General features: G+C 37.3%; 1 protein-coding gene across 4 annotated transcripts in view; it reads left to right on the forward strand.

Annotated features, from left to right (window-relative positions):
* Spata6 (spermatogenesis associated 6) overlaps window positions 1-23,349 on the forward strand; it is a 91,821-nt gene extending 68,472 nt beyond the window's left edge. For 3 of the 4 annotated variants that reach the window (XM_031378209.1, XM_031378211.1, XM_031378212.1), the window contains 4 exons: window positions 1,000-1,184; window positions 6,134-6,233; window positions 19,621-19,712; window positions 22,422-23,349. In XM_031378209.1, coding sequence (XP_031234069.1) covers window positions 1,000-1,184; window positions 6,134-6,233; window positions 19,621-19,712; window positions 22,422-22,602 — 558 coding nt within the window. In that variant the 3' untranslated portion in view covers window positions 22,603-23,349. The remainder of the gene's footprint in view (window positions 1-999; window positions 1,185-6,133; window positions 6,234-19,620; window positions 19,713-22,421) is intronic. The other variant, XM_031378210.1, reaches the window with a different exon arrangement.
* The last annotated feature ends 1,651 nt before the right edge of the window (window positions 23,350-25,000 follow it).

Below are 25,000 nucleotides of genomic sequence, written 5' to 3' on the forward strand. Positions count from 1 at the left end.
TTCCCTTTACACATCATTAGTTTTATTGAACTCAACATGGCAAACTTTAGTTGTATCCTTTTCTTCAAATGATGTAATTTTGTGTTCTTATGTCTGAATGAAACTCTTATTACATATCCACATTATTTGTATTCATTCATCCATTTGTTAATGGACACTTGGGCTGATTTCCTAACGTGGCCATTGTATCTTCAGGTCCTTAGTACGATGTTCTCCATACTGTGAGGCACCTGCTGACTGCTGCTTTTAAATTAATTCCTTTTCATTGGCTTCCATTCCACTCCAGCATCTCTGATCTCTTTTCTTGGTTTACTTTCTTTGGTGGAACTTAGTACTCCTTGGAATGCTTCATATTTTATGTTGGTATCATGTTCTATGTTTGTCTTAAAGCTACTTTTCCTTAAGAGAATTCTACTAGGGTACAAGTACCACAGTAGCTAATCTGTGGTTCATTCATATGTGTTCTTTATTTTATATACACCAATCTAGATACTTGTCCCACTCCTACTCAAAATGTTTTGAGTTAATGAAATTTTATTGTATTTTGACTATCTAAACCTGACCTGAACTAGAACCACAATAGATATGCCTAAGTGGATGGAGGAAAGCCCAGGTGGCTTCAGCCATACACAAAGAACTACAGGCAACTAAATAATGCTCAGAGTAGGAGAAATAGTTTTACCCAGGGAAGAGCACACTGGTTGATTAGCCAATGGGCAACAGACTGAGCAAGTTGTTTTTATGTATTTAGAAATATACATGTAACAATAGTTAATGAAAATTAGGTCATAAATTTGAAAGTGAGCAAGGCAGGAGGTATATAGGAACATTTGAAGGCAGGAAAGTGGTAGAAGGATGATATAATCACTATTTCCAAAAATAAAAAATAATGAAGTTATAATTAAGTAAAAATAAATAAAAATTATATAGTAAGTATATATGTATCTGTATAAATGTATGTATGTATTTAGATAGATACACTTTTTTTTTTTAAAACAGGTTATCAGGTCACCACATGGGAGAGACTTCGAGGATCCCTTTGAAAGGTGTGAGGAATATTTGAGCCCAAGGACATGTAGCAAGCCCCAGCATTCTGCAAGGACCTTACTAGTCCATTCAGCACCTTCAACAACACCAAAGCATTGTGCAAGCCCTGTGCTAAATAGAGCCTCTCTCAGGGAAAGGTAAGTTTAAATTGAGCTCTTTCATCATCTTTTCATTTTGAGCAGAAAGATCATGAGTTCATATAGCCCCAGCCTAAACTATACCTGTCACTTTTTTTTTGAATATTCAGCACTAGAAACAGAAAACAGCATATTTATATGAAGAGATTATTTATAAAATTAAATTTTTACTTTTGAGACTTACTTAAATTATTTCAAATATATTATATATTGTGTTAGTATTTCTTCCTAGCACAATTCACTTGAAGTGAACTTGTTAGCCAGATCTGGCTCTTTATTTATAATTAGTTAATGTAATTTATTAAAGGTTAAAAATCTGAATGTGTGATAGGTTGTTTTACTAGACCCCTCTGGTGACTTATTATAATTGTTTTACCTTTAAGTATACAAATAGTCTACACTGAATTTTCTGATTAGTCTCAATGGTAAAACATGCATTGTTGTGTGATATCTGGCTTCTCATTTACCTCCTGCCAGCAACTGAGAAGAATCTAAATCATGGGAAGGGTTAAGCTCTCTCTCTAAGAATGTTTGTGCCCCAAATCAGAAGTATTGTTATATGGGGGCATGGGAAAAAATAACCACCATTTTACATAAAATGATTTTTTTCCCATTAAAAAAAATCTAGACTTTTTTTTTCACAAGAGATACAATTTTAACACTTTGACTCTCACATCCCATATTTATATATGGTGTGAAAAATTCACCACTCAATTCCTAAAACATATTAAGTTCATTCATTAACAAATATTTAATTAGCTGTAGAAACTCTATCAATAGTCCAGCTGAACACAGCTACTTTGAACAAGATTATGGCTGGCGTACTAAAACACCCTGCTCTGAGCAGATGAGTTTACCTGTTTCTGAGTTCATCAGCTTTGTAAGCATTTGGACTGGGGAGGGCAAAGGGAGAGGAAGGGAATGTGAGTATGTGTGTGATACTGGCCACTTGATACTACCATACAGAATATTTTTGACTTAATTTAAATTTGTTTTTTTGAGAATTTCATGCTTGAGTGCTATATTTACATCATTTCCTTATCCTCCTTCCCTGTAAGTCCCTGTGTTAGTAAATATTTCATCTTAAATTGGAGTTTCTAACCCACCTTTGATCATTCAGTTCCCAGATAAAAGATACACAACTTTTATATTCATAATAAACCTTAACCAGCAATAAATCTGGACAGATATCTACCCTCTAAGCTATTAGTTTCTATTTCCCCATTAATAATCTTGAGTTATAACTAGGCATATTCCACCTGGGCCACTCTTAACTCCAATTGGCCAGCCCTCATGTCCATGTTTTCATGACTCTCCTAACCCATAGCATCTTTTTCCCTTTCCATCTTCCTCCTACTCCACACCCCCCTCACAGCTCCTTCTTGTGGTCCCTTCCTTAGTCCTCAAGCCTGGGACTCAGATTCTGCCTCTCTTCTTCTATCCAGCTATATGCTGTAGGCATCTTTATTTCCCAATCAGGGATAACCTGGAGGGCAAGGTTACATAGCATTACTTGGGTTTACTTGTAGATTCTCTCATCCCTGGGGGCAACCAGGCCTTGGGGGCCAGTATTTTAGCATTGCAATACATAGTAAGAGACTAAACATCAACAACTCTGCCCTATGACTCCTCTTTCCCTCTTAAATTTATGACCTCTTCTATAATCATTATTGTTACATATGTATGTATGTATATATATATACCTACTAAATGCATTTTGTGTTGCTCATATGTACATGTGCTTGGGCTTATGTACCACTTAGGATTATATAGTCTATAGGAGTCTTTTCCCTGGAGATGTCTGATTCCTCTTCCTGTTAGTGGCCACTGACTTCCTGTGGCTCTTCATGTAGGGTTGGGGCCTTGGGAAATTTTTCTAATCCATATAAGTATGACACTGGCTCTGTCATTATATAGATCTTTTTTATGCAGTCATATTGTTAAGAGTTCATGGGCGCATCCTCTCTTTCATGGCTATAAGACACTATCTTGCAGTAGACATACTAGTCCTCTGACTTGTAAGATCTTCCCACTCCTCTTCTGTCATATTCCCTGAGCCTTAAGTGTAGGATTATGTTGTACATGTACCAGTTAGAGCTGGACACTTTGCCATCACTTCTCTGCATTTTGACCAGTTGTGGAGTGAGATACAGAATTTTGATTGATGCCATTCTAGTTCATTAGAATCATACTAGTGATTGGCATTGGGATAAAGGAGTGCTCTCATATGGTGTCGCCAAACACAGGCATACACATGCATATACATGCACACACTCCCTCACTTTAGAAGTTTATTAGAAATTCTTGAAGGAAGGGTTTCTGAAGAAGTCTGATGACTTTAATCTCACTATCGGGGGCTTTTCTTGATTTCTGCATTTGCTTAGATGTTCAGATACAGTGAATATATCTGTTAAGCCTTCCATAAGACTTATATGTTACTGTGGTTTTGTTCTAATACTTGTCATGTGTATAAGTTTTCAAGAATGCTTTTACTTATATTGTAAGTATTTGTAAATATGTTTTGTGGCCTTTCATCTCTTTAAATGTATTCTGTACAATTTCCAATTCTACATATACTGCAATAGCACAGGCTCTTGAGAAACTTTTTTATCTGTATATACAGTTTTGAATGTCTGTGAATTCTTTATGGAATAGAGTTAGAATTAACTTTTCAGTTATATTTCAGTGGGAGAAATAACTTCAGAGTAAATATTACTATTTGCATTCTTTTTCACCTTACCTCAAGTTTTATAAGACCTGATTTCACTCAGTGACCCCAGGTGACCTGAAAATTGTTGTAGATTGACTTAGCTGATCCACCTGTGTCTACCTTAGGAAGTTTAGGACACTTCTTTCCTGATGAATAAATGTGCACATTTATTTTTGCGAAAGCTTTTTGCTAAAACAAAGTGAGTGTCTTTAATATTCAACGTTGCTGTTTTACTTTTGATTAGATGATTGGATGAAAGTAAGGCATATTTAAAATAAATGGTGAATGAATTTGAACTCACCAAGGTGAGTTAAAATTTTATTAATGCATTGTTTGTGGCAAGCATGATAGTTCTTTCCTACCAATGTATAACAGCTCTATTTCAATGCATTCAATAAAGAAGGGCATTCTTCTAGTATTCAACTCATATTATTAGGGGCAAAGACATTTTATTCTTTTCAGGACTCAGTAGCCCTCTTTAAATAGATAGCTGTCTGGGGTTTGGTGTTTCTAGGTCACTAGTAATATATTTGCAGATGTTTACAGAATCCTTTGAAGTCATGAAACAGTATAAATTGAAGTAAACATATATTGTATATCTCAGGAAAATTTGGAATTTTGTCTAGGAGCTGTATGTCAGTGACACAGCTGTAGAAGCTTTTATTTATAGTATTCATTATATTTCCTCTAAGAAAAATTATAAGTAAAATTATAAGTAAATTTATAAGTAAAATTATATTTCCTCTAAGATTGAAATAAGATGTTAAGCCTTTGATCATGTTTTTTAATAACCAGATTAAAAAATCTTTATCAGTTTTAGCGAATGAATTCTTATTTTAGTGAAGGTGCTGTTTTCTTTACACCCATCTTAAAAAATATATCCAGAAATTCCCATGCCATAAAATGGTTTCAATTTTGAGTCTAAGTATTTCAGAAGCATATTTTTAAGTATAAATATTAATATTATAACTCCAGATTTGTTTTACACTTTACATTGTTACTAAAATAAGGCTTAAATATTAGCATACCTAATTAAAAAGGAATTGGTACACTTTTAAATCATGCTCAAGTTGTTTTCTTTTGTAAGTCATATTAAAGCTTCTGAGGCAAGCATTTCTTATACCATAGCACAGACTAGTGGACCTATTCCTAGTGTCCTTGAGGAGGCCCTGCAGTTGTACAGTTGCATCTCATATTTACACAATGGGCTTCATGTACTGAAATAATTGTTCTGCCAATCCACTTGCATAGGTGCACCTAATCTTCTCTTTATCTATGTGACACATTAAGTTTGGGATTATTTATTAAATTGATTGTCTATTTATTCCTCTAAAGTAGATCCTTTAAGCCATTCACTTATTTAGTGATCTGTACTTTGTATAATAATGTAATATTCTAATTGTATTAGAACAAGGTGAGGATGAAAAAGGGCCAAATTTAAGTAATATATTAGCATACGTCCCATTTTTTAATAGGGGAATTATCAGTATCACTTCAAATATATGCTATAATTAAGGGGTCTGGAAATTTTCATAATGATCTGAATAAAATAAGATACCTTAATTATATGAATGCTAATTTTGAATTAAAGAAGAGCAGAGTGAAAAGAAATAGATGCTTTATTTCTTCTCTGACATTTTAAATCCCAATATGCAGACTCTAAAGTCATAGTTTTATCATCTATATTTTACTTTAAAAAGTATGATTCTCATAGTGGGTAGAGAGGTGACATCACCTTTGTTAAGAAGGGATCATTTTATTTGTATTTCAAAGGAATGGAAATATGAGTAGATTCTAAGTAGTATTTTCATCTCTTATATATAAGAAATCACTTATATTACAAAGCTTATGTGTTGAATGTAGTTTCTTGTTTTATCTACAAAGTTTCAAAGTGTATTAAATTGTTAGATAATAAATGCTAATTTAAAGATGTTGAACATGGAATTATTGTTCTGATATGAAGGTTTACATGCTTATTTAGAGATAAGTGCTAAAGAGTATTGTGCCAAATTCTTAACGTGATCAGATATGTAGGGATAGGCTCTCAGATACATGTCAAAATTAATAAGACTATTTTTAGATGTTGTAGAAAATTAATAGTGTAGCTGAGAATAAATATCTGAATATGTTCTTTCTCATATTTGGCCGAAGGAAAAATTAAGCTCATAAAGTTGGGGGAAAATTTTGTTTCTTCCTGTCTAGTTATTCTTTCTTTCTTTCTCTCTTTTTGTGCCCACAGATTCCACTCTGATTGGTGTTCACCTCCAAACTGTGATGAGATCCATGACCGGGTAAAAGATGTCTTGAAATCACATCATGCTCATGCAAGACATTTATGTGTTAGTTTCTAAAATTTTCTCTTTATTGAAGACATTTTAATAGGCTCCCCAAACCAGCTAAGGTGCTTACAGCTTGTAATTCTTAGTTACAGAGAAGGAAAATGCATTCTCTGAAAGAGTCCCCAGGCTTCCTATAAGCAACATAGGTTGCTTGGCCAGAATCATATAAAATGTCTTTTGTTTATATTTTTATGTATTTTATTACATTTATTTTTATATTGTGTGTGCATGTGTTATGTACCTATGTGCTATGACATATGTGGAGGTCAGTGAATAACGTTGCTGGAGTCAGTTTACCAGTTCTCTTCTTGTACCATGTGTTTCCTGGGGATCAAAATCAGGTCATCAAGGCTGGAAGCACATGCCTTCACTGGCTGAGCTGTCCTGGGTACTATGGTTTTGTTGTTGTTATTGTTTCATGTTTCAACATTAGATATTTATCACTGGCCAAAGACTATAAACATTTTAGTAATAATCTCATAAAAAGTCACTAGACAGTTACTTCATAATAATCCTTTCTAGGCTTTTATAATATGGGAACTCTTTGCTTAGTGCATTTGGTGAAGGTGCATTTGATTCTTTAGGTAGGTGTGAGGTAGGAGATGTGTGGAGAGCCTCTTTTGAAGTCACTTGTCGGGCTGATTTATGTGTCAATAAATATACAAAAGAAAAAAGAACAGGTCAGATTTATTTTATGTAAGCTATATATATAACATTTTCTGAGACAAAGTAAATGCAGTTATGGTCATGGTAACTTGGAGTCATAATAGTATAATATTTTTGTATTAGGTTTTTAAATTTCATTAATTTTAAAGTAATTACTTGTCATAGTTTGTATCTTTTAAGTCATATTAGTCTTCTAGGGGAAAAATCTAGCATTTTAATGCTTGTTTAAATTAAGATTTATAACTTGTTTTTCTTCTTACTATTTTAATTATTCTATTTTTAAAACTATTCTGTTATTACTTGCCCATTGCTCCAACATATATACCTGGCAAGTATTTCTTTGATGACCTTTCTAATAGTATTGAGGTATGAAAACATTGAGCTTTTTGTATGTTTACTATCACCTACATTATTTCCCTATCTATAAAGTTGTTAAAATAACAATTATCTGCTTTAGGCTCATATATCCTCATTTATATATCAGCAGTGAGAAATTGAGATTTTTTTTTAAAATTGGAATCCATAGTAGTTCCAGCATTATCAAGCTAAGGTGCTTGGATATAATCTTAGCAAAATATTTGTGGGCTGTGCATGGTGTGAAGGGGCAAACACAGATGAAAGAGGAATAGTAAAAGGAACAGTGTGTCAGGCCAACAGATGGAGGATTTGGTATTTGAAACTTCGGTGACCTCTAGATTGCATGACGTCATGGTTTAGCTTCTTTTCAGTGCTGAGAATGAAGACCAGAGTCCTGTGCATGTTAGATGGCTATCTGCCAGTGAGCTATATACCCAGATCGTTTGATGTTATCTTTTTTATCTTTTTTTAAAAAATATTTTTATTTTATATGTAAGAATATTTCAATTGGATGTATGGATTTATGTGATGTGTATGCCTGGTGCCCATGGTTAGTAGAAACAGACTCTGAATACTTGGGAATTAGAGCTACAGATGGTGGCAAGCCACAGTTTGGGTGCTGGGAACTTAACTAGCCCCCCCCCCCCCCGGGAGAGAAGCAAGTGTTTTTAACTGTTGAGCCATGTCTCCAGCTACTTTTTGATGTTGTCTTAATCAAAACCCCAGCTTGCTTTTAAAAACCAAATATTGGCAAGCAGATTCTAAAAGACATAGAAAAGCAAAGGAACTTCTAAAATGAGAAGAAGGTGCTTACTGCCAAATCTGACAACCAGAGTTCAATCCCTGGGAACTCACATAGCTGAGGAGAAGAAACTCTAGGAGCTGTCTTTTGACTTCCATCACATGTGTACTCATGCACACATGTACACATAGATGCATAGGCACATACATGCAATAAATAAATAATATAATGAAAAATATTTTTAAAGAATTTCCTACATGTATACAATGAAATGTGTTCATGTCTATCTCTCATTTCCCCCTCTAACTCCTCCCACATGTATCCAACGCAACTCCTTCCATCCTCATTTCTGCTCCTAAAATCAAAAACAAGAAACCCCACTAAGTCCACATATCCATGTACTGTGCACTGGAGCATAGGAAACCTTCAGAAAACAATGATTCTTCCTTTCCCAACAACTATCCACTGCCTGTGGATAGTATCCACTGTACTCTAACAGGACCAACCAGCCAGAACAGTCTAGGACAGGTTAGCATTCTCTGACAACTTTCCACTGCCTCTGGATAGTATCCACGGTACTCTAACAGGACCAACCAGCCAGAACAGTCGAGGATGGGTTAGCATTCTCTAACAACTATCCATTGCTTCTGGATAGTATCCACTGTACTCTAACTTACCATTTTCTAAGCTACAGAAGTATCAAATGAGTAGAGTGGACTAGACACTCCACAGATTGACCTACATAAATTCTATAGCTGGTACGTGAGAAAGGTGCAAAGTCAAACAGTGTCCCTGGGAGCCTTTGTCTCTCTCCCCAGTGTTGAGATTACAATTGTACTACCACTCTTGGCATTACTTACCTTGGTGCTAAGGGGTTAAACTTGGGTCCTCTGGCTTTCAAGGTAGGCACTTCATTGACTCAACTGTCTTTACAGTTAACATTTTTTATTATGGCCTTGTGAACAAATGGTTCTGTATGAAAGCAAACCAAAAACCCAGCAGCAACAATGACCAAAAAAAAAAATTCTCTTGGTCTACAACAGATCAAGAGACCTTATGTATTACAAGACCTTTAAAGGAAAGCACAGAGGAAAGCATGGACAACTTAAATTTGGTGAGAAATTTTTTTGACATGCTACAACCCATACCAGACAAAACAAAATTAAATTGGATCTTATAAAATGTATATGTTTTCCTCATGAAAGGCACTGTTTTTTTTTTTCGAGACAGGGTTTCTCTGTATAGCCCTCACTGTCCTGGAACTCACCCTGTAGTCTAGGCTGGCCTCAAACTCAGAAATCCACCTGCCTCTTCCTCCCAAGTGCTGGGATTAAACGCGTGTGCCACCACTGCCCAGTGTGAAAGTATTTTTAATGTGGGATTGAGAGGAAGAGTAGGGACTAGCCAAAGTTCACATCACAAGTGATTATCATGTCTTCAGTGTCATGTGATGTGAAGGTTTCTTCTCTGTGATGTTGTCGTCTTAGTCTAACAAGAAAACATAAGACAAATCTGAGCTGAAAGGCTGTCTTTAAAACATGCAAGCACTGGGCTAGAGAGATGGCTCAGCATAAAGCTAGGCTCGGAAGCAAAACTATGAAATACACACTCATCCAAATTACCAAGTTGGTCACAGGTTAGAGAAGACTGAGAACTGATGAATGATCAGACATGGTATTCTGTTCTGAGCCCTCTAACAGCAGAAAGTTGTTGTTAAGAAGACCAGAGACCCAAGTACAGCTGGCAGGTAATGTAAAGGTATTGCACTAATGACAGTTAGTCATTAAGAGACCTTCAATGAAAGGGGTATATCTGTATATTATTCTGTACCATCTTTGCAACTTTTAAAATTACAATTGTCTTCCAAATTTTAAAAGGCAAGACATTATTGAGTTTCATTTCGGCCCCCTCAGTTTTAATAAAAGTTACTGTCATTCCAGGTTTCTATCCCCTTACAGGCCCTGTGTGTAGTTTTTGTTGTTCCTCAGAATGGAACATACTTCCTTCCACTTGGGCAGGATTTTGCTTTAGTGCCTTCTCTCACTCTGCAGTTTCCAGTGCTCATCATGGAGGGGGCAGTAAGCTTAGCTTTGCACCCATGGAGTCTCCCTGGAACTTGATTCTTAGGTCTTTAATTTTGTCTGTCTAACATAGAGGATTATCAAACCCCTGCTAATTTCACCATCCTCCAGCAGTGGACCTATCAAACAAAGCAGAGAGAGTTAGTATTTGTTCTGTGCTCAAAATCCGCAGACAGTCCAAGGAGAAAGCCAGGTGGTCCATTAGCTCATCTCTCCAGGGTTATCTTTTCTAGAGAGTTTTGTCACTGCAATTATAGTTATTTGAGCAGCTTTTTGGTGCTTTTAAATAGAAGAATTAATGTCATCATTCTACTCTATCCTATTCAGAAGTAAGAGACTTTTACTCTACTTCTTAAAATTAACTTAGTTTTGTATTCGCTTCTGGTTTGACTTTCTGGGATCTAAGATAATGCTGCTTATGCTAGGCATTAATTTCAATACAGTCTGGCAGGAAATGGAACACAAACTAGTAATTACCCAACATTTTCTGCTTGTGTTCACTCATATAGCATCCCCTCCCTGAGTAGCTGTGTGCTCTTCACAGCACTGTGCAAAGCTTAGAGGTTCTTATAAAATCAAAATTTCTCCCCATAAGGAGCATATACAGTATTTTTATTAATAAACCACTGAATGAAACAGTAAAAAAGAAAGCAGTGTGCTACAGTGTGCAATTAAGTATGTGAATACAAAGTACAAGCATGACTTATTCTCAGAGAAAATGTGAAATTGACATATAGGAATAGTAACAGTTATTAGAAGTTAGGCCCATGTACACATTAGTCTATTTTTCCTTACAATCTCTTATAAGTATTATTATGTAATAAGTAATATTTCAAAGATGAGGTAGCTGACATTGAGAAAGATTAAGTGACATAAGGTTTCACAGCCACTGCAGATGCTTTTAACCAGGATTTGAGTCCAGGTAACATCCTTGACCTTAACCACTCCACTCTCCACTCTACAGTGGTGAATACTAAGTACATCCTGATACACATAAGTTCAGAGATGTGGGCAAGCTTAAGCATGTAAGAGCCATAGTTGAGTACATATCCAAAAATAAGTCAGTGTGAGTGAACACAGCAGACATGGCTACTGACATGCGTGGTATACCAGCACTTTTTTTTTTGTAAGAAAATTAACTTTGTAATAGTGAGTGGGAAGTTGGTTTAGGACAAGAATAAAAGTATGTAATAAGACTTACCAAAGTAGTGTGATGGAGGAGAGGAATCAGTCCAAAAGGGTGTGTGATTTGCCAGAAAATATTATAGTTTATTTAGATTTGGTAGTTTGAAAGTAAAATCTATGTCAAATTAGAATTTTTTGAATTGCCACTTTATGCCAGACACAAATCATGTAAAAAAGTGACATTTTATGCAGGATTTGGAACAGACTTTTGTCAAATATATTTGTATAATTTTCTCTTAGGTGTTGCAAGTGTTTATATATTTAGTATATGCAGCAAGCTTAGAAGGATAGCTATATAATAAGACTTTAGTAAATCTTGGTTTTTAAAATCATATGCCTCCTAACTGGTCTGGGCTTTCAGGGATCCATAAACTCTAGAGGCCCTCTAGAGTGCAAGCATTGTGATTCCCCAGGCAGACCAAACCCTGCCATGACCTCTGCATTCTCCTCCTGCACCCTTGCCCTGTCCCTGACACACCCAGACACAACCTGACGTAAATGCTAAAAGTGAGAAACCCAGCGCTAGAGAGTTGGCTCAGTGGCTGTACTTGTTGATCTTAAAGGTGGCCTGGGTTCAATTCCTGGCACCCACATCATGCCTCACAACCATTTGAAACTCTGGAGGAATCCAACACCCTCATGCAACCTCCAAGGGCATCAGGCACTCATAGAATACATATATATTCTTATACTAAAGATAAAATAAAATTTTAAATGAGAGAGACAGAAAGCAAAAGTAAAGGACAAATTAGCAAAAGATCCACAAGGTTTTCTGCTGAACCTGAGCCTCCAAAGCAGGAGCTAAGGCCTAAGAAGGCCCTGCAGAGGAGAGAGAGACGGTCCCTGAAGGGAGAAAATAGAAAAACAAACAAACAAAAAACCCTCCCAAACACAGAGATGCCAAAACAGAGAAGGTACACATTGCTGGGGAGCTACAGATGCCAAGGGGAAGGTACAGACTTCATAGCTGAACTCATGCACAGTGCAGACTGAAATACCCTTTACCCGTTATCTAAAGATGCAGAATTTGGGTTTTTTAAACCTTTTAGCACACAGAACACTTCTTTGTTTAGGGAAGATGATGCATGTGTCCCTAAAAAAGTGTCTCCTGAGCCTGCCCAATGTAGAGAAAAATGCCTTTCTCTGGCTGTTTTCGAAGAGTCCCAGAAGGGACTCCATTGTGACACACATGGCCACCAATGTACAGAATGCCTTGTTATGTGGGAAAGCCCAAATTCATTTTTATTTTCTCCTCTTCTTCTGCCATCAACATAGACTTAAGTCTCTTTAAAGCAGGGCACTGTTTGGACCTGACCCCAAAGCACTCTGGACTTTTGAGTGGCATCACATGTGTTTGCCGAGGCACTTTATTTTTGTTTATTTTCAGTGGCACTTTATTTGGGTTTTTAGTCATCACAGTGTTAGACCATGAGCTTGCCCCTTTAAGATGATGATCATTAGCTTTCCAAATCGCACAGTGTGAAGTCAATGCATGAATAGTTTTTCTAAAGCCCCCCCACCCCACCCCACCCCCGCCTCTCTGAGTTAGAAACATCAGAAACTTTAGCATACTTTAGTTCTTGCACCTGCTTACCCAGTCATACCTACTACTTGGCTCCTCTATTGTCCTCCTTATGGGCTACCCTAGACTAAATCACATGATTTGAGTATCCCAAGGGATATAAAAGATAGTTTCCTTTTTTATTTTGGTGGTGGTGGGGGGGACAGATTTCACTAAAGACACTTCTCTGGGACTACTCCTGCCATCCTGTCCATAGCATCTCTCTTTTACTTTAAATTATTCCTTGTAATGAAGCTATTTCCACGTTTTTGGTCTTTGTTTTGTTTTGTTTTATTTTGTCTTCATTGATGTTTTGCCTGGATGTAAGTCTGTGTAAATGCCTGGTGCCCTTGGATGCCAGAAGTGGGCATTGGATCCACTGGAACTGGAGTTAGAGACAGTTTTGAGCCACTGTGTAGGTGGTGGGGCTCAAACCTGAATCCTCTAGAAGAGCAGCAGGTGTTCTTTAACTGCCAGGTCCCCTGTTCCCCTTTAGAGACATCACATTGTCTCTAAAATAATGTCCTGTCTCTTTTAATGCTCTCTCACCTCAAGGAGTGATTGTGGTGTCCAGGGTTGTCATCTCTCCTAATACAGCTTATTCCTGAAAAGTCATTTTGTGTGAGCTACTTCCCACAACCAACCAACCTCTGTCTTCTCTCACACTTCTAACAGACCAGATTTTGCCTATTAACGCCTCCAGATCTGACTAATGAGTTTTCTTTCTCTGTGTGTGACTGGCTGATGTGGACTTGTTTAGTGAGATACTGTTTGTCTTTCAGCTATTGATTCTATTAATGCTCAAATGAGCTCAACTCTGGCCAAGGTAGGAACCTCTTCAGGTTGTCTCTTAAGTCTTTTATCATTGACCTAAAAAGCTCATCTGGACCATTTCCTTACTTATTTGTCAAGGGCACAACACATGGTTGTAATAGTGATATGCATCTAAGTCCTCACTAATTTTGTTATTAAAACACTGTCAGGACTAAATCTCAAGCTATCACCAAAGATGAAATTTTTGAGAATAATTCGTTTTCTTATACATGCTTTCCACAGTTTTTCATCCTCCACCTTTCCACAATTTTGATTGTATATATTTTTCAGAATATGTTCTATAAGATCCTTAAATGCTCTCCTTTATAACCCTCACTTAGGGTGCTGAGTGTAAATATTAGGTTCACAACTGATTTTTACTTTGGTGTCTTTCTCCAGTCATTTTATTTGCCTAAAGTGTTTTAGCAGATTGCTATAGATGGACTCATTGAGCCAGTGTTTGGGAGTTTTGGTATTTTATCTGTAGCTTTTATGCCATTAGTTTAGTTACATATAAAACATGTAAGTCTGTGCATAATAAAACATTAGTTTAGGTACATTTAAAACACGTGATTGTCTCCGAGAGAATTTCTATTATATTCACTATTCGCTGAAGATATTTTGACCTCCTTGCAATTTTTTTTTATAGCAAGTGTTCAGAGGGGAGGGGAGAGAGTGTTTGAAACATTAATTATTCTCAAGGACATTGTACTGTTTCTTAATGTTTTATGGTTTTATTATATATTTAAAATTTTTGTGAACATGTTTATAATTCCTTGTAATTTTTTCTGTTTTTGGTCCTTCAAGTTCTTTTTTTGGGAACTTCTGTGACATATATGTTGGCTTTAATTTTCATATAAGCTGTTTAGTTTTTGCCAACTTAAGACAAAATCTAGACTTATCTGGGAAGGAGGAATCTCAACAGAGGCATTGCCGCCATCAGGTTGTCCTTTTCTTGATGGCTGATGTAGGAAGGCCCAGCCTAATGTGGGCATGTGAGCTCCTCCCTTGGCTTCCATCAATGATAGATTGTAACGTGGACACCAAATAAACACTTTCTTCCCCAAGTTGTTTTTAGTCAGTGTTTTATCACAGCCCAAGAGAAGCAAACTGGGAACAAACTGATACCAGAGAATGGGACTTTGCTGTAAGGGATGTGACCATGTGGTGCTTTTGCTTTGGAATGTTTTGTGGGAGGAAGGTGGAGGATTTTGAAGAGTTGGATTTAAAAATCCTGTCAGTGCTCCAAGCATAGTGAGCTGTTCTGGTAACTGTGAAGATAATGCAGAGGGAACTGGTGGCCTGGTTGATGATCTTTAAGAGAGATTCTTTGGGGCTGTTCATGTGATATTTTTGATGATGAATCCGAGGAACTAAAAATCTTTGTTCCACTGGGACAATTGATGCTACTTAGCTTGGGCTACAAAATAATCCACTTTGATTAATTAATAAGAGAACAGCATCACTGATGGGGGAAATTTCTAGGAAGTTTTCCCCTGAATTCAACACACAGGACTTGTGGTCCAGATGGGCTTTAGGCTGCATCTCAGGCTGACAGATGAACTTGGCATATAATTTGTAAGAGTCTCCCACCTGCTACTGGTTTTGAAGGCTTGAAGGAATCTGGGAGAGCAGCTGAGGCTTGACCCCCTTGGCAGGGTCAGCGTCCCTGCTGCGAGGCCAGCAGGCCAGCAGTGAAGATGCAGCACAGCTGCAGTGCAGACCTTAGGATCGGAAGCATGTTGCCTAGCTTTTTGTTTGCTGTCTTTTCCTCTCTCACCAACTCATGGTCTTTATGAAATTATTTCTTCCTAAGCTTTTTGTACCTCACACATACTAGGTAAGCACTCTACCACTTATATTTTTATCAATACTTTTCTGATGTTTCAGAGACAAAATATAATTTAGTGTAATTTGTAAGATGTATAGCCTGTAATTTTTAAAATCATTTTTCCCTCCCAAATTACACAGCATAGTTTCTGGGATATCTTGGCTTTCTTCTTCTTCCCATTTGCATAGAATTTTTAATTTTCCTTTCTCCTACTTCTCTGTTTCATTTGGATTCTTTTCCCAGGTGTTATTTTTCTATGTGGTTTTATGAAGAAAGGAAACTTTGCCTGTTAGTTTTGAGAGTTAATCGATCCCAGGTGGCTCTAGCTCCTGTGGAATTTCCTGTAACTCTCTATGCCCACTGTTGGAGGAGTTGGAAACATCTGCTTTTGGTGGCTGCCCACAAGCTGATGCACTGAGCTATTGAAACATTTCAAGTCATCAGGTGGATGCCACCTGGTTTTCCCCTGCCTTTTCCTTCACAGTGTCTGCACTAGCCTCCTTTGTTAGGTAAGGTGCTGTGCTAACAGGCTGTTTTGTCAGGTCATTTCATTGTACATATTTTCCATGAAGTTTTGGTACTGCTATTTGTGTAGTTTAAATTTCTACTTCCTTTCATATGTATTTCACCTCTTTGTGTGATAGAATGAATATTAACAAAATGTAGAACATGTAAAACAGCATCCAGGTCAGTCGAAGCATTATTGGTATCCCTAGTTACTCTGGGTAGTGCCCTAGAGCTCTTTCCACCAGACTCCAAGGTATTCTAATATATGACAGTATCTAGATGAGCTTGATATGGCTTTGAACATTCAAAATTACATAATATGATTTCATGTCTAGTTTCTTTAGCTGATCATTGTGTGTATAACATGCATGTCTTCACTTTTTTTCACAGATTCAGCAAATTATACTCCATTTCATTATAATGAAATGATATGTTCATTCATTTACATGCTATCTACGGGCACAACAGCAGAATTAAGAATTGACTGTTTACAAAGGATACCTCAGTCTATTGTATTTGTAACTTGAGGCTAATGCTTATATACTGCTACACACAGTGTTTTGATGTGCACACACTAGATTGAAATGTAACTAAGAAGGCATTGTTAAGGGACAAAGAATTTGGATAGTCAGGTGTTAAATACAGTGTATATATATATATTTATATACAATGTACATGCATGTGTATAAATACACAACTTTATATATGGAGAAATGAGAAAAAGAGCAGAGGAGGGGAGAGTGGGAAGGAGGGATCTTGGGGATGAGATGAACTTTACATGAATCTCATTTATGTTTCACATAATCTAAATATACCTAACACCTAAAGATTATTATATAAAAGAATGTAAGTACTTTTAAAATCTTGACCCCTATTTTGATTTAACCCATTTTATGAGGACAGTGTGGAATTTTCTCTTTGTGAAGTCTTTGCTGTCACTTTGAATCTTGAAGCATTTTGAATTTTAGATTAGGAATATGCCTTTTGAAATTTGTAAGAGTCTCCCACCTGCTACTGGTTTTGAAGGCATGAAGGAATCTGGGAGAGCAGCTGAGGCTTGACCGCCTTGGCAGGGTCAGCATCTCTGCTGCGAGGTAATTGAGAGTTTCGCTAGGTATAGTAGCCTGGGCTGGCATTTGTACTCTTAGGTTATGTATGACATCTGCCCAGGATCTTCTGGCTAACAGTCTCTGGTGAGAAGTCTGGTGTAATTCTGATAGGTCTGCCTTTTTATATTACTTGACCTATTTCTCTCACTGCTTTTAATATTCTTTCTCTGTTTTGTGCATTTGGTGTTTTGATTATTATATGACAGGAGGAATTTCTTTTCTGTTCCAAATTGTTTGGAGTTCTATAGGCTTCTTTATGTTCATGGGGATCTCTTTATTTATGTTAGGGAAGTTTTCTTTTGTAATTTTTTGAAGACATTTACTGAACCTTTAAGTTGGAAGTCTTCACTCTATTCTATACCTATTATCCTTAGGTTTGGTCTTTTCATTGTGTCCTGCATTTCCTGGATGTTTTGGGTTAGGAACTTTTTTTGCATTTTGCGTTTTCTTTAACTGATGTGTCAATGTTTTCTATGGTATCTGAGATTCTCTCTTCTTTCTCTTATATTTTGTTGGTGATGCTTGCATCTATGGCTCCTGACTTCTTTCCTAGGTTTTCTGTAACCAGAGTTGTCTCCCTTTGTGATTTATTTATTATTTTTACTTCCACTTTTAGATCTTGGATGGTTTTGTTCAATTCCTTCACCTGTTTGGTTGTGTTTTTCTGTAATTCTTTAAGGGATTCTTAATGTTTCCTCTTTAAGGACTTCTACCTGCTTACCTGGGTTCTCCTGTATTTCTTTAAGGGAGTTATTTATGTACTTCTTAAAATCCTTTATCAGTGTAATAAGATATGATTTTAAATCCGAATCTTGCTTTTCTGGTCTGTTGGGGTATCCAGTACTTGGTGTGGTGGGAGTACTGGGTTCTGATGATGCCAAGTAGTCTTGGTTTCTGTTGGTAAGATTCTTGAGCTTACCTTTCATCAGGTTTTAATCTCTGGTGTTAGATGTTTTTGCTGTCTTTGGCTGGAGCTTGTTCCTCCTGTGAGTCTGTAAGCCTGTGTCAGCACTTGCCAGCTCTCTCCTGCCAAGACCCAGGCATGGAGGGCTGCAGATCAGCCCCACCTTCTGGGTACAGGTAGAGGCAGGATGGACCCTGTCCCTGCTGCTCTCCTGCTTCTGTGGCCTGTGTGCTTCTGGCTGGCCTGCCTTAGACAGTCACAGGAGAGAAAATGGTGATCTCATCTGAGGCCCAGGGTCAGAGCCCTCCCTGAAGACATACTCTCCCCTGGCAGGAAAGGTGAACAGAAGGCTTTGGAACAGCCCCACCTCCTGGGTGCAGATGGAGGCAGGATGGACCCTCTCCCAGCTGCTCTGCTGCTTCTGTGGCCTGTACACCCCTGGCTGGTCCCACTTATTTCTTCACTTGTCCATCTTTCTTAGGCAACTAGGTGGCAGTCAAGAAAAAAGGCCCAATGGAAGGTTTAAAAATAAATGATTAAATATTTATCATTTAGGCACTAACTAAAAGAAAACTAATTTAACAATTTTAGTAGTAGACAAAAACATTAATGGGAAAAGAAAGTACCAATAGAAAGTCTTGACAACTAAAATTATATGTACTTTTTCCAAAATGTTTTAACTTGTTTATTATTCACTGGTATTTTGACAATGTGTTTTCTTACCTGAAGTAGATGGGTCCTTCCTCTATCAATGCTGTTCCTTGTGGGTTTCTATAACCTGCTTTCTTTACTTTGTTGTTCATGTTGACCAAGGAGTAAGAGGTTGATGGCTAAGGTTAAACCACTTACTAAGAAAGTGTAGGAAATACACATGTGAATTTACTGTGACAGTGTAGCTTGCAAAACTAGCTCCGATGACCTTGTTTCCAACACCCTTAAGAATGTGAACTTTGGCTGTACATGTTTATACCAACTAACTTACATTTCAGTTTCTTCTTTTCTGGTTTATTTTGTCCTATTATTATCAGTAAATCATTTCTTTTGCAAGTTAAGGATTCATGCCTTCATCTGTATAATTTTCTCAAGTATTGATATTTATGTCTCAGAAGGTAAAAGTTTATATAAAATATGTATAACTTTATTAATTTACATATCTTGTTACATCCACTACCATTTATTCCATATTCATAAAGCATTTACTGAATGCCCAGTCTTTGCTAACTGGTACTAACTAAATTATAATGTGCTCTTTTGAAACATGCATATCAATAGCTATACAGATTGAGCAGGTAATGTTTAGGATTATGTATACATGTACATACATGCATGTAGCAATTATTAATCAAAAAGAGGCTGTGGTTCTGAATGAGAACAAGGATGGGTATGTGGGAGGATGTGGAGGAAGGAAAAAGAAGGAGAAATGATATAGTTATGTTAATATGCAATTATAATATATATTATATTATAACATCAAAATGTTTTTGAGAGATAATGCATTCTCAAGAGTTTGTTTCTTCCCTCAGATGTCCAAGCACTTGATTCAGTCTCTTATAGAGAAGCAGGAGAGACACATTTATTACTACTATGTTGGAAGCAATGAGAAAATTAATGGAAATTTTTTAATTTTTCAGGATGAGAGAGACCCAGAGAAAGAAGACGAACTGGAACTGAAAAGAAGTCTTTTGTATAGAGACTCTGCCTATGACAGTGACCCTGAATACAGGTAAGGACTTGCTTCTGTGTGTGGAGATCTTTTTCATAGAATAAAAATGATCCATTTTTCTATATTTTTTTCTAGATTTAAATTTTATTTTCTTAATTAAAAGTTTTTATGTCTGTAAGTGGATATGTGTACATGAGTGCAAAGGCCTTTAGAGTTTGGAGACACAGAATCTTCCTGGAGCTGTAGTTTCAGGGGCCTGTGAGACACCCAACATTGGTTCTGGGAACTAAGCTTGGCTCCTCTGAAAGAGCAGCAGACACTCTTAACCCATGAGCCATCTCTCCAGCCCAGTTCGATCTTTTCAGTACTGAAACTTTTCAATAAAAATACATTTAAGGGTTAGGGAGATGACCTGGTAAAATGCTTACAGTGCAAGCATGAGGACATGTGTTTTTCACTCCTTGGTGCCCAAGCTGGGGCAGAAAACAGAAGCAGCTGTGCACTTGTGTTTGCTACCCCAGTGCTGTGGAAGTAGAGGCAGAAGATCCCTAAGGGCCTGTTCACTAGGTAGTGTGGCCCAATTGGTGAACTCCAGATTCAGTGACAGACCCTGTCTCCAAGAATAAGGTGGAATATAACAGAAAAATATTCCACACATTGACTTTTGCCTCTACACACACATTTTTATCCATTTGCACAAATATATGCACACATATGCACGTGCGCGTGTACGCGCACACACACACACACATTAAAATAACCAACTTGTAATGATTCATTTCCTCCTGTTTAGGATTTATTTGACTTACCAGCAAATCTATATATTTCGTGATACATTTATTGTAAACTAAAAATAGAGTTTTTATAATTTTAGACAAAGTATATCTTTTTAAGATAATGTGAGGAAAAAATCTGTTCTTTGAAAATTTCAGGGATATTATAAATAAAAATATTTTTGAAAGATTATATTAGCAAATTTTATTGTGAAAGTTCTGTGCCAATGACTATAAGAGGCAGAATTAAAAACTATGAATCATGGATAGTTGCAGTCGTCATTGCTGCTATAGCATGGAGTACTGTCTGAATTTTTCATCATGAAATTTCTTAGGGACTGTGCTCCATGGAACATAATTAATTTCTTTCTAGCTGGAGTTTATACCAAAATGTTTTTAAAATAATTCAGTTGTTCACAATTTATAAGAGATTCTAGACTGCCTCTGAGTAAATAATACTATGTTTAGGACTGTGATGTTTGAGATTGTTATTCTTCATAGACTTCATATTAAGACTCGTTTTGCTCAGAGCCTATATTTCACAGTTAGGAGTTTTACTGTTTCTTTGTTTTAAATTTTTGAGAATTCCATTCATATATGTAATATGTTTTGAACAAATCTTCCCTCATTCCCTTTTCTCCCATTCCCTATCCCACACTTCACTAAAATCATACAATAGATATGGGCCTTTTTGTTATGTAATCATAGTTGCTCAGAGGTGACATAGCAGTCATATCCTGTCCTCAAATCAGCATTTCACAGCTCTCCCCGCTGGGTTCCAACTCTTACATTCTTTCTGCTTCAACACCTGTGATATTCACTGAACCTTGAGTGGTGGGGTTGGGGAGGGGGGTTGTTGGGTACCATGCACAGCTAAGCACTCAAAGTTACTTATACTCAGTATTTTGACCAGTTATCACGCTGCAGTAACCAGTACCCACTGCAAGAAGGAGTTTCTCTGACCAACGCTGATAACAACAGAAATCTATAAGCATAAATACTTGGAAGGCAGTTTGACAGTACAACAAGATAGCAAGACAGTAACAGTTGGTTTCCCCTAGGGCCTGTGGCCTTCATAGTTAAGAACTTTTACTAGGTTTGCGGTATCAGGTATGATACTGCGGAAGGGGGCCTTATATCTAATCAGAAAGCAGTTACTTGCATCTATAACCATCATGCCACTTTGCACCAGTGGGTATACTTAGCATGCAGGTTGGTATTGTAGCATACAGTGTCCAGTGTTGGGCGAGGCCTTGGTGTCTTCTCTCTCAGCATCCTGCATAGTACCTTATGTATGTGTGCTAGCCATTGGGGAGTTTCCTAGTCAGCTGAGATGGGTTTATTGATACCCTGAATCTTACTATCTTGTTATGGTGTTGTGAGATTGCTGGGCATATAGAAAGTATTTAGCTCAGTGCATCATAATCACTTCTTTGTTCCAAGTAAATACTGTTCCATGCAGTTTATATATATTCTCTTGAATTGTACAAACAATTATGTAAGAGCATGATTAAGGAGGAAGGAACTAAAACGTGAATACCTGAAGGTTCCTGAGCACCCAGGGAACTCTGGCTTTGAGTGCTGTTCTTATACTGATCTTGCCAGTTTATCTGTGCTGTTTTCATTTCCGTTTTTGCTTTTACTACAAGGAGAGCCGTATAGAGCAGGCTGGCTTTGAATTTTACAGAGACCTCCTGGCCTCTGCCTCCCAAATTCTGGGATTAAAAGTGTGTGCCCGGGTTCTGTGTTGTTTTTACCTTGCTTTTAGCCCTTAACACAGGTTTTTATTTTATTCTGCATAGTTTTATATTAACAGGTTAGCTTTCCCTTATAGAAAGGCAATCTTGAAAAGCAAACTCTCAGTGTGTTTTGTTTCTCATAGCCCTAACAGAGTGTCACATATCCATAAATACTCAGTAAATGTTTGTACTTACAGTAGTGCCTCTAAATTCGTTTCCCCGTTTTAACCCTTTTTCAAAAAACAATCTTTTCTCAGCTCCTTTCAGCGGCCGCACGGCTCTTTCCATTTGGATGATGGTGAATGCTGGTCCAACAGAGCAGCCTCTTGTAAAGGGAAATCCCACCGACCCGTCTTTGAGAACAGCATGGACAAGATGTACAGGAACTTATACAAAAAAGCCTGTAGCTCTGTTTCTCACACACAGGAAAGCTTCTGAGACCATCTACCATGAACTGTCAACCTCTCAATGAAACCGTTTGATGTGATCTGTATTGTATGCCTTTCTTTAAAACAGATGTTCACTCAGTAGCAGAATTGAACCCAGCATATTTCTTCAAGTGGTAAATTATCACAGTCAAGCCTTTATTAGGGGAGAATGTGCTGTTTCCAATGTCAGAACTCTACAATACAGTCACAACTTCCAGTTTGTAGCAAGGCTGGCCTGCCACAGGTGCTCCTATCACCATTTACAAACTGAAGAATATGTTCTTTCTAAAATGTTTTTCCATTTTTAATCCCTTTTAACTTTCCACCTGCTTGACTGATTATCTTATCTGGGTAATATTTAATTAATATCAGCTTCCTGTTCTCAGTAATGAGCAGAAAGATGTTCTCTGTAGAAACAAATTTTAATAATTTAAATCTGTTCTAACAAATATTATCCACTTTTTCCCCTTAGAAGGGGCTATTGTATTTCTTAGGTCCTAAAAACTAGATTTCTTTGTAAAGCTCACACATGCACTCACTCCTTCTGTAACAGACCAACTGAGTTACCTGAATGACTAATGGCTAGATTCGTTTACTAGGTGAGACCATGAATGACCCCAAATGTAGCTAATATTTTAGTGTTGGATTATTTGCCATATTTTCTTCTAGGGAAATACCTTCTGATGCAAACAGAATAAATGAAGCAGCCTGTGTTAGTAAGCATGTAGAAACTAAAAATAAATAATTGAAAATGAAAGAATTATATTGTAGTTTTACCTCTGTTATTTTCATAGGTATCACATGACCCAGGGAACCAGCATCCATACTTTAAAGGGAATGTGGAGGGATAAAATATCTCAGCAGGTGTCTTTTAGTAAGCAGCCATAACCCTAGTGGTGAATTGATAAAATGTGTGCGTCGTCCCTCTACCCACTCCCATGAAGCCAGTTGCAGTTTGAAAGTACAAAGACCGTGATTAGCGTTGAACCAGAGTGAAGGGAGGTAAAGTGGAAGTGAGACAAGTGGGAGTCTGCCGCAAGCTTGAGGAGCTGACTAGAAGGCAGTATTTTGTCCTTGACTCTGTCACTTTTTAATTCAACTTTTTTGATTTAAAAAGAAAATAAAAACTTGGACTCATACTCTGTTTAAATATGAGATTAAAGTATGACATACCTTTATATTATGTCAAAATAGAACTCTTAAGCATGTCAAGGCATCTCAGTTTGGCAATCTGTACTACATCAAAAAGAACATCATGGGTAAACACATGCATCTAGGTTTCCATCTCATCTCTGCCATTTCCTAGTGGAGTCTCTTGAATTCGATTCTTACTTTCCCTAGCTTCTGTAGGAAGAATGTGGAGTAGCCTGCAAGCCATGTCCTGTGGGTGAGAACTAAAATTCTATGAAATGGGTATAAGAACATAGATCTAATTATTTTGTTGCTCATGTCTGCTTGCTACACACACACACACTCACACACACACACACACACACACTCACTCACATACACACACACTCACACACACACACACGCTCACACACACACACACACACACACACACACACACATTCTCAGCCCACTGGGAATAGAGGGTGCTGCAGATGTGGGAACAGAGCTTGTTAACTCACCCTTGGAATAGGTTCCCACATTTACAGAAGCCTTATGTGTTAGAAGCTTTATGCCCATCACGTGCTATAGCAGAAATTCAGAAGCTCAATTAATGTTCCTTAATCATTTAGCTAAATCATTAGTTAACTTAGCATTTTCTAACCAAAGATCATTTGTTATAGTAGCCACCACTCCCTACTCTGCTGTTCTGTACCACGTTTCCAAATGCCATTCTCAGACGTGTTTGGACACAGGCTAAAAAAATGTTGCAGTGTGAGAGCACTGAGTTCCCTAACATAGGTTATATTATGATTTTCACACCATATTTCTAAAGGTTAACATGAGTAATGATCTTTTTAAAATCCATGTTGGGGGATTGGAGAGAACAGTTGGTAGAGTGCTTGCCATCTGAGTAGGACGACAGAGTTTTGATCCCAGGCATGCGTGGAAAAGCGGGGTGCAGCAGTGTTCCTCTCTTATCCCAGTGCTGGGGAGGGAAGACCCCTTCAAGCTCACTGGCCAGGTAATGCAGTGGAATCAGTGAGCTATAGGTTCAGTGAAACACCATGGCTCTAAAGATAAGTTGGATAGTAACTCCAGACTACTTAGTGAATGGTGACCTCTGGCCTTTGCGCACATGAACACAAACATGCACATATACAATCCATAATCAGAGTGCAAATTGATGTATTTTACTTTAATGAAAAAAAGCTAAAACTTAATCCATTTAAAATTTGGTGTCGCCAAGCATGGTGACACACACCTATAATCCCAATACTTAGTAGACAGAAATGGGC

The sequence above is a fragment of the Mastomys coucha genome, unplaced genomic scaffold, assembly GCF_008632895.1.
Source record: "Mastomys coucha isolate ucsf_1 unplaced genomic scaffold, UCSF_Mcou_1 pScaffold18, whole genome shotgun sequence".
Lineage (NCBI taxonomy): Eukaryota > Metazoa > Chordata > Mammalia > Rodentia > Muridae > Mastomys > Mastomys coucha.